The sequence below is a fragment of the Hevea brasiliensis genome, chromosome 1 (genome assembly GCF_030052815.1).
Source record: "Hevea brasiliensis isolate MT/VB/25A 57/8 chromosome 1, ASM3005281v1, whole genome shotgun sequence".
Taxonomy (NCBI): Eukaryota; Viridiplantae; Streptophyta; class Magnoliopsida; order Malpighiales; family Euphorbiaceae; genus Hevea; species Hevea brasiliensis.
Window position 1 is genome coordinate 1,925,516 of NC_079493.1, and position 9,017 is coordinate 1,934,532.

General features: G+C 28.8%; 2 protein-coding genes across 5 annotated transcripts; both read right to left on the reverse strand.

Moving 5' to 3' along the window:
- Positions 1-21: 21 nt before the first annotated feature.
- LOC110673311 (serine carboxypeptidase-like 51) lies at positions 22-4,616 on the reverse strand. Of its 3 annotated transcripts, none has more exons than XM_021836408.2 (15): positions 4,229-4,616; positions 4,094-4,127; positions 3,935-3,994; positions 3,688-3,782; positions 3,435-3,542; positions 3,086-3,326; positions 2,970-3,013; positions 2,810-2,877; positions 2,624-2,729; positions 2,306-2,520; positions 2,144-2,213; positions 1,412-1,462; positions 462-514; positions 252-384; positions 22-129 (listed from the first exon to the last, which is right to left on the reverse strand). In XM_021836408.2, exons 4-15 carry the CDS (start codon positions 3,772-3,774, stop codon positions 52-54), a joined length of 1,254 nt encoding a protein of 417 aa, XP_021692100.2. In that variant the 5' UTR covers positions 3,775-3,782; positions 3,935-3,994; positions 4,094-4,127; positions 4,229-4,616; the 3' UTR covers positions 22-51. The 3 variants fall into 3 exon arrangements, with proteins under 3 accessions (XP_021692100.2, XP_021692101.2, XP_021692099.2); XM_021836409.2 differs by having other exon boundaries at positions 3,935-4,000; XM_021836407.2 differs by having other exon boundaries at positions 3,935-4,127.
- A 151-nt stretch (positions 4,617-4,767) lies between these two features.
- LOC110673312 (serine carboxypeptidase-like 51) lies at positions 4,768-9,017 on the reverse strand. Of its 2 annotated transcripts, XM_021836411.2 has the most exons (13): positions 8,815-9,017; positions 8,602-8,696; positions 8,397-8,504; positions 8,043-8,283; positions 7,908-7,951; positions 7,739-7,806; positions 7,534-7,639; positions 7,212-7,411; positions 7,026-7,095; positions 6,688-6,738; positions 6,495-6,547; positions 6,261-6,393; positions 4,768-5,164 (listed from the first exon to the last, which is right to left on the reverse strand). In XM_021836411.2, exons 1-13 carry the CDS (start codon positions 8,939-8,941, stop codon positions 5,084-5,086), a joined length of 1,377 nt encoding a protein of 458 aa, XP_021692103.2. In that variant the 5' UTR covers positions 8,942-9,017; the 3' UTR covers positions 4,768-5,083. The 2 variants fall into 2 exon arrangements, 1 of the variants encoding a protein (XP_021692103.2); XR_002498481.2 differs by lacking the exon at positions 6,495-6,547 and having other exon boundaries at positions 5,024-5,164; positions 8,815-9,016.

The window sequence follows — 9,017 nt, forward strand, 5'->3', positions numbered from 1 at the left end:
TAAAAAAATATATATAAAATTAAAATTAATAAAAGCCATGTGCTCAATTCCTTAATTAGATAGTAGTGCAGGTGATTGTGTTATGGCAGTCATCATCTTCAGTGTAATGCAGGGCTCATCCACCGGTACCTGCAATAATTAAAAAAAAAAAAAGAAAAAAAAACCACTAAATACCATGATAAAATAAAAAGGAGAAAAAAGGATTCAGTTGATGTGATGAAGTGAATTTTTGGTATTAATTTTTGACTTACAAAATGGCCAGCTCCAAGAATCCAATAGAAGTGCAGATTCTTGTATGACTTGGTGAATCCTCTTGCAACCCTCTCTTTACCACAAAATAAGGGAATTCTATCCTTGCTCTGAAAGTTCTGGAGCCCTTCCCACCTTAAAATTACACACAATTAATCCATTTGCCTATCATTATTTAAAAAAAAAAAAAAAAAAAAAAAAAAAACTCTTACTTCAGCTTCTCAATCCATGCTTCTGTCCCCTTTGTTGCACAAATCAGATCAAGCTGCAAAAACCCAATTTCTTTTTTTAGGGAAAAAAAGAGAATATGATTATATGATAATAATTGCAAAAACACTTTTTAAAAGGTATAAAAAAAATACTTTTTAGAAAAGCAAATTTTAAAAAACTATTAGAAAAAATGCTTTAATATTGGTCTGATAATAAAAATAAGCCAAATCTTTTAATATTTTTCAATCTAATTTAAATGTTTAGATGTTCATATAATTGGCTAAATTTCTAAATTTTGTAAAAATTTTTAATCAATTTTTTAACATTATTTTCTACTTTATTTGATCAAATCTTACCATTATCATTAACTACTTTCAAATTTTATTTTTAAATTCATGGCGAATCAAAATTTTTAGTCAATTTAACCTTGGATAGTTTTAATTGCACTCTCCTTCTTATTACTATCAAATTTCATCACTTTTTGATGCATAATAGTTATTAAAAATAAAATTATAGAAGAGTTGATAAATATGGTAAAGTTGGATTTTCAATGATAGTTATAAATAAGTTGAAAAATTGAATTTAAAATTCAATTGACAGAAATTGGATAAAATTTTAATAATTTTTAGAAATTTGACCAATTTTGTTAAAATTTAAACATTTACATTAAATCGCATAAAGATTTGACTTTTTTTTTATTTGATCTTTAAAATTTTATCAAATTGAACTTTAAATAATTTTTTATACCTTTTAATTAACATATTTAAAGTATTACTTTTTTCAATATAAACTTTAATAATAATGTCAAATAGACCCTTGAACAACCTCATTTGGAGATATAAGATGTTAATTAATATCTTAATTAAAGATTAAACATGATTGACTAATTTGGATTCCAATTCATAGAAATGTATCATGCAAAAGTTTTTCAAGGGCTATTATAAAATCATACCTGCCCATTATATATGGTCACATTTACCCCTTTAGCTAAAAGCTCATCAACCTGACAAAGATCAAAATGTAAATAATTAAGAACAAAATTTTTGTTTAAACTATCATTTCTTGGGTTATTAATCATTTGATTATCTATCTCTTATTACTACAAGTAATAATAGTTTCAAATACGGTAATTTTTATAATTCGTCCATAAACTTTATTCTATATTTCATTTCTGTTCTTTAACTTCAATTTATTTCTAAAAAATTTTGAACTTTGATTTTATTTTACAAAAATCCTTCTAATACACTATAGCAAATATTCAAGTTAAAAAAATAATAAGCCTTTTTACCTCTTTTTCTCTAACACTAAAAAAAAAAAATTAATCTTTTCAATTATTATGTGGACCTATTACAAAAATATTAATCCCTTCACAACGATTTACTTCTTGAAAAGAAGAAGGATTTATCTTTCACCAAAAAGTATTAGAAACCGTATTTGTAGATGTTACACTGTAGGTTAGAGGAATTTTTTAATTTAAAAACCTATTATTGTATGTTAAAGAAATTTTGTATGAAATAAAATTAAAGTTTAGAAATTTTTTAATAATAAATTGAAGATGAAAGATAAAAGTGAAATATGAGATAAAGTTTAAGAACAAACAATAAAAATTACCTATCCAAATATGTGTTTAATTTTCATGCCATCTTCTCATTCTAAATATGAATTTCAAAAATTATTATACTACCTCTTTAATTCTTGCTTTCATAAAATCACCTTGCATTGCTTGAAAAACATAATCTGACTGTTGATCAAATCTGTAAATAACATAATCATATATGTTCAATTCATTTTTATAAATATCACTTAGACAACAATTAATTAATTAATTGAGGGGAGAAGAAACTACTTGATATCATCAGGGATAATCTTGAGCTTCTTTCTAATTATATCATTCATTAAATCACGCTGTTCATCATCACTACCACCTGGAGTAGACCTCTGAGAAATTAGATATTTAGAGTATTTCTGCAATGCAATTTTCTTAGATAATTGCACTCTTGAAGCTGTCACTGAGGATGAAGAACCAGATTCTGTATCCTTAGACAAAAAATTATAAAAATCCTGCATCCCAGAAATGGAAATTTTGTTGAATTTTTAACTATAATTTTTTTTTTTTTTTTGGAAATAAACATTATTAGAGTATAATTAGCCATGAAAGCAATACCACATAGTTGCTTCTTTGTTGAATGACTTCTTCAAGCTCAGTCCAAGAATATGTTGCATTGATGTAGAGGCCATCTCTGATTTGTTGCTTAATCTTCTGAGCCATACTGTTAATTGAAAATGGGTTTTGTTAGATACCACAAAGCATAAAACGTAGAACTTTTATCATGAAAGAAGAAATAAAAACCTGTCTACAATCTCAAAATCTTTCTTATCGAGCAGCGACATATCTTTCAGAAGAGGACCCCATGAAAGCTGCAATATTAAGATCATGATTATGCTTTATTTATAATTAATCCATAAAAAAATAATAAATGGGCAAAAGAACTGCAAATAAGATCACTTGCCACAAAATCTTCTGGGGAGATCCAACTATCACCCAATGCCACTCCTAAAGTAACCAAAAATTTCTAAATCAGAAAGTAACAATGAAGATAAATAAATAATATTCACAAGCAATTACCTCCAACTTTGAGCTTCAATGTCCCTGCTTCTATGGCTTTTAGAGCTGACAATGCAAGAGTTACTGCAAATTTCCCTCCGTAAGACTCTGCGACAATGTACAGAGGACTCTTTTGCAGGTTCTTATTTCTAGTAAAGATATTCTGCAACAATCTAGTTAAATCAGCTGCTGCCTCCTCATCATTTTTCACCAACAGATTTGTGTCCTCCACAAAACTGAATCCTGTTCCAACTGGATTGTCCTACAAATCATTATTATTTTTTAATCAAATGAAATCCCATTAATGCATGCTAAAGAAAATCAAGAAATTTATAGCAGAATTTTGATTTTTTATTATAGCTTCACTTACAACAAACAAGAGATCAGCTACTTGAAGCCATGTTGAATTTCGAGGTTTCAAATTGGAGTCCAATGGACCAACCTCCTTAAAATTGCCTAACTCAACACCTGATGCACCCTATATTACCAATCAAAATAAATAAACAAAATGGAAAAAAAAAGGGGGGAAATTCAATACAGATAATGAATTATAGGGAAAATAGATATCTGGGTTTTCATCAGAGAAGCAATTCATTTTTTTTTAACATCAATTGAATACTCACAGGTCCTCCCTGCAGCCAAAGAATGATCGGCCATGGCTTGGAGGGATTCTCAACTCTGTTAGGACTTTTATAAAGCCACCAAAACATCTGTGCTTCTGTTTTATCACAATTCAAACAAACTTAAGCTTAGAAACAATTGAAAATAGTAATTTTGTATATATATATATATATAGAGAGAGAGAGAGAGAGAGAGAGAGAGAGAGGGAGAGAGGAAGAGATATATTTGCATGCAGAACATTTTGCTTACTGGGTCTGACAGGAGCATATCCCCATTCTTCTAATCCATCTTTTGTTTTTGCAGCAATGGCTAATCCTCCATGAAGTAGAGAGTTCAAGAGGAGGATAGAGAGGGAAAAGAGAAGAAAGTTCTCCATTTAAAAAAATAGAAGGAAGACATGATACTCACTTTATTATTGAAGAAGCTTTAAAGCTATGAATCTCTGACAGAAAACAAAAAAAAAAATGCAAGTATATATAAGTTAATGATCCAACTAATATTTGCAAAAAAAAAAAAAAATGAACGCTATACAAAGAGGTGTACTTGCTGGTTTTGCGTTGGATGAATGCAGCAAAAACAGAAGGCTACATGAAGCAGAGGAGTTTCGAAAATCAACGACATTATAATTAAGCCAAATAAACCTGACCACTGCAAAAACGACAATTGCCAACAAAAAGAGAATAAAGACTTCGCAAAATCCATGACTGTCAGTTCATTGTGATCGATAGAATCTATTAAATACATAAATTTTATGTATTTATATATTAAATCGTAGTAGTAAGAATTTTCTAAATTATCATTCTTTTCTTATATATTAAAAATAATAAAAAAAAATCTAAAAGGTGAATAAGGTGTGGAGTTGATTTTCAGTTAAACTTCATTTTTTAAGTTAAAGTTAAAATAATAAAATTAAAATTATGTATAATTATAAGATTTTATATTTAAATTTTAATTAAAATTAATTTAGAAAAAAAGTTCTTGTAGGATACACCTGTAACAAAATGTCAAATTTGCTACAACAATTAATTAGTTGCACATGGTGGGTCATTGCTTGTTACTTTTCTTGAATTTTCATCTGTTCATATAGAGAATCTCTTCAATACTTAAATTTATTTTGCTTCTACAAGAGAATTACTGATTTTATTTTGGATTAAAAAAAAATTTTTATCTAGTAAGGAATTTAAACCTCTAAATTGGTCAAGTAATTGAATAAGAATGGTCAAGTAAAAAAATTAAAAAGGAAAAACAAAAAATAGGAAAAGAAATTAAAACAAGAAAAATTATTTGGAGCAACTTTCTCCTTTCTCCTGTACGAATTTTGCTCGTTGATTCAGCTTTTGTGTACTGTAAATCCATTTCTTGATTTCATGTGTCGGCAACATTTCTCCTTTGTCTTTTCTAAGCAGAAGTTATTGCTGCTGGAGACTGTGTGAATGCCCCCACCATGTTTAATGCTATGCAGGGTTGGTCTACTGGTACCTGCATTCACCCAAATAGCCATACACAATCAACTCAAATCAAATATATAATATTTTTTCATAATATTTAAAAAAAATTGTATTTATTAATAAAAACCAAAAAGATTATAATCATTAAATTTAATTAAAATAAAATACATATAGCTTTAATTCTAATCCACTAAGTCTTTAATCGAGATTTGCCCATCACCACCCTACTCATTTGTATATAAGCAGTCCTTTCCTGTTGAGGACTGCGAGGTCTGAAATTGTGTAGACGATGAAACATATTTTCCATGCCAGATTTTCTCAGGATCTGTCCTTATATTGCTTGGTTTTGTAAACGATTTGTAAACTTCACTGCTTCAACACTGACACATTATATCACCATTAATGCTTCTTCTGGATCTTATCTTTGACTTCTCACGTAATATATGTAATGAAAGTGATATGCCAACGTTACTTATTAAGTTTTAACTTTTAAAAGGCAATTATTATTTTACTTTTACCTTTTGTAGAGTATAAGTATAAATATTAAGGTTTTCAAATAATAAATGAAGTCAGAGTTAAAGTTTTAAGGTTGAATCAGGATTAAATTAAAATATAATAATAAATATTATAAAATTATTAAAATTAATGTATAAAAACTTAAATTTAAATTTATTAAATAAATAATATATTTTCAATTACTAAACCAAATCTAAATTAAGCTCGGCCTATTAGACTTAATTATATATATATATATATATAACCTCACCAACCAACAGCCTGGCCCTGGCTAAGATTTGCCATATTTCTCTCGATCTTCATTTTGAAAAGTTCTTTAATTATCATTATGGATAATAATGATATATAACTATTAATAAATTATCATGTGATTTAAGACTTTTTTTTTTTTTTTTACTATTTATAACGTGATACTTTCATAGAAACCATCCACATTGAATGAATGAATTGCCATCAAACTTTACAATCTATTATTTTTATTATTATTATGAACTTAAGAGGAATTATTTACTATTATATTTGCTGTAATCGCTAATTATATATTTATATTAAAAAAAAAAAAGACATTATCTGCAAAATTTTGATGGGAAGAAGAGAATTTTTGAACTTACAAAATGCCCAGCTCCAAGAATCCAATAAAAATGGAAGTTTTTGTAAGACTTAGTAAATCCTCTTGTAAGTCTATCATCACCACAGTACAGAGGGGTTCTGTCCATCTTCAAGAAGCTAGGAAGCCCTTCCCACCTGAAAATTAAGATAAAATTATCTACTAAATTCAAAATTAATCATTAAAATTATTATATCCGAAATTAAGTTGAGATTTTAAATTCTTTTTTTATTATTACTTGAGCTTTTGAATCCATGCTTCAGTGCCTTTGGTTGCACATATCAAATCAAGCTACAATAAACAAAAGGAAAATTACACTTATAAATTAATAAGAGTTCAGAACATAATAAATAATATTTTTAAATTTTTTTAAAAAATACCACTGAATTAAAGTTACCCAATTAAATAAAAGGCCTAAAGAGAAATCTTACTTGCCCATTATATATAGTCACATTTAACCCTTTAGCTAGAAGCTTATCCACCTACAAAAGATAAAGAAATTGGCCAATCAATGAAATGTGATTTAATCCAAATTTCTCAGTATTAACTAATAAAAAAAAAGGAGTTTCAGTTCAGTTGTCCATTTCCTCCATTGGTCCAATAAAGAAAAGAGTCTCAAGAATGTTAAAGAAAGTGCATTACTTGCCTAACTCATAATTAAAAGGATAATTATCTGTTTCTATATGCTTCACCCACTTCACAAACAATTATTAATTTGTCTTTTTATTAAAATTTTTCTTAAAAAAAAAAAAGAAAATTATAGTAGTACCTCATTAATCCTTGGTCTCATAAAATCACCTGCCAGATTGGTGAATACTTCATCTGCCTGTCCTCCCCAGCTGCAAACACCAAAATTATGCTTTTAATGGTACACTCAATTAATGAACTTTTATTTAATAGTACTGGAATCATTTAGTCAGAGATAAAGATAATTATTTAAAGAAGAAAAGCATACCTGATGTTCTCTGGGATAATCTTTAACTTTTGTTTAACAACACCATTCATCAAGCTATTAATATTACCAACACCACCAGCAGATGACCTCAAGGAGCTGAGGTATCTGATGTACCTCTTCATTGCTATCCCTTGTATCATTTCTGCTGCTGTTAGAGAAACTGGGTCCATTCCAGAATCTAAAAGAAAATTGTAGAAATCCTGAAAATGCCACAGATGACACAAAAATTAAGTGGTTGTATAGTAAAAATAAAAAAAAAATTAAAAAAAAAAATTGAAATTGAAATTGAAATGCATGTCTATGTAGTTATGAGCACAAGTACCACAAAGTTGCTGCTTCTGCTAATTACTCCCTCAAGTTCAGCCCAAGAACTTGTTGCAGAAACATACTGTCCATTACGGATTTGCTGCTTAATCCTCTCTGCTACACTTTTTTGAAATGGGATTTTTTAGATAATAAAAAATATTCTACTCTTAAGAATTTTATATAAGCTAGTTTTGATGCAGAAATTAATGAACAAAATAGACCTGTTAGCCTTTTCAAAACCATTGTTGTCTAATCTTGAGATATCTTTGAGAAGGGGACCCCATGAAAGCTGGAAATTTCAGATTTGTCTTAGAAAATCAAGAAAATTGCAGAACTTAGATTATATAATTAGTACTTAACTAGAATTAATTGTATTTTAGCTGAACTTACCACAAAATCTTCTGGGGAGATCCAAGTATCACCCAATACCACTCCTGAACATTAAAGAGTAATTTAGCATCTAAATATATAAATAATCATGATTATATGGTAATTAAAGAGACTGAATAACAAGAAATTAAATACCTCCAAGTTTAGCCCTCAATTTGCCTGCTTCTATAGCTTTTAGAGCTGATAATCCAAGACTTACTGCAAATTTACCTCCATAAGACTCTGCTACTATATACAAAGGACTTTGTTGTAGGCTCTCATTTCTGTTAAATATTTCCTGCAACAATGTGGTTAAATCAATTGCTGCATCTTCATCAGTTTTCACAAATAAATTTGATTCCTCGACAAAACTGTATCCTGTACCAACTGGATTATCCTGCACCATATATGTCCAAGAAAATAATAATTAAAATGTTAATGAATAGAATAATTAAATATAATTAATATCAGCATCATAAATTTCAGTTTAAAAAATGGCTGAATAATTACCACAAACAAGAGATCAGCCATTCTTAGCCATGTTGAATTTCTTGGCTTCAGATTAACATCCAGTGGCCCAATTTCTTTAAAATTCCCTAAACCAACACCTGATGCTCCCTTTTTTGTCATAACAACCAAGAAAAATAAATAAATAACTAAACACATTAAGGCACATCGACGATTAGTAAGGTACCTAGCAAATATTTAAACTTACAGGTCCACCCTGCAACCAAAGAATGATTGGCCATGGCTTGGAGGGATTTTCAACTCTACAAGGACTTCTATAAAGCCACCAAAACATATGTGCTTCTGTTCAATTCGACACAAGCCATGATGAACGCATTTTTCATTAAAATTTCTGTATCAAAGCATAAAAATATAAATAACAAAAAAAACTAAGGATTAAGAATAGGAAGTATATTCTTACTAGGTCTCACTTCTACATATCCCCAAGCTTCTGATCCATCCTGGGTTCTTGCAACTGTGGCTAGCCCTCCATGAAGCAGAGAAACCAAGAACAGAACACATACAGAAAGAACACAAAACTTTTCCATCCCAAAAGGAGAAAGGCTAGGCTCCCACTTCACGGATTCAATAGAATCATTTAGTTGGCACTAAAGAATAATATAT

Excerpts from the sequence above, each read along its gene's own strand:
- LOC110673311 (XM_021836407.2), bottom strand. The coding sequence starts at position 4,061 with ATGGAGAACTTTCTTCTCTTTTCCCTCTCTATCCTCCTCTTGAACTCT. Across the intron at positions 3,014-3,085 it reads ATTGAAGCTCAAAGTTGGAG|GAGTGGCATTGGGTGATAGT; the intron begins GTAATTGCTTGT and ends TGGTTACTTTAG. Across the intron at positions 2,214-2,305 it reads ATTATCCCTGATGATATCAA|ATTTGATCAACAGTCAGATT; the intron begins GTAGTTTCTTCT and ends TGTTATTTACAG.
- LOC110673312 (XM_021836411.2), bottom strand. The coding sequence starts at position 8,941 with ATGGAAAAGTTTTGTGTTCTTTCTGTATGTGTTCTGTTCTTGGTTTCT. Across the intron at positions 8,697-8,814 it reads ATATGTAGAAGTGAGACCTA|AAGCACATATGTTTTGGTGG; the intron begins GTAAGAATATAC and ends CGAATTGAACAG. Across the intron at positions 8,505-8,601 it reads TTTGGTTGCAGGGTGGACCT|GGAGCATCAGGTGTTGGTTT; the intron begins GTAAGTTTAAAT and ends ATGACAAAAAAG.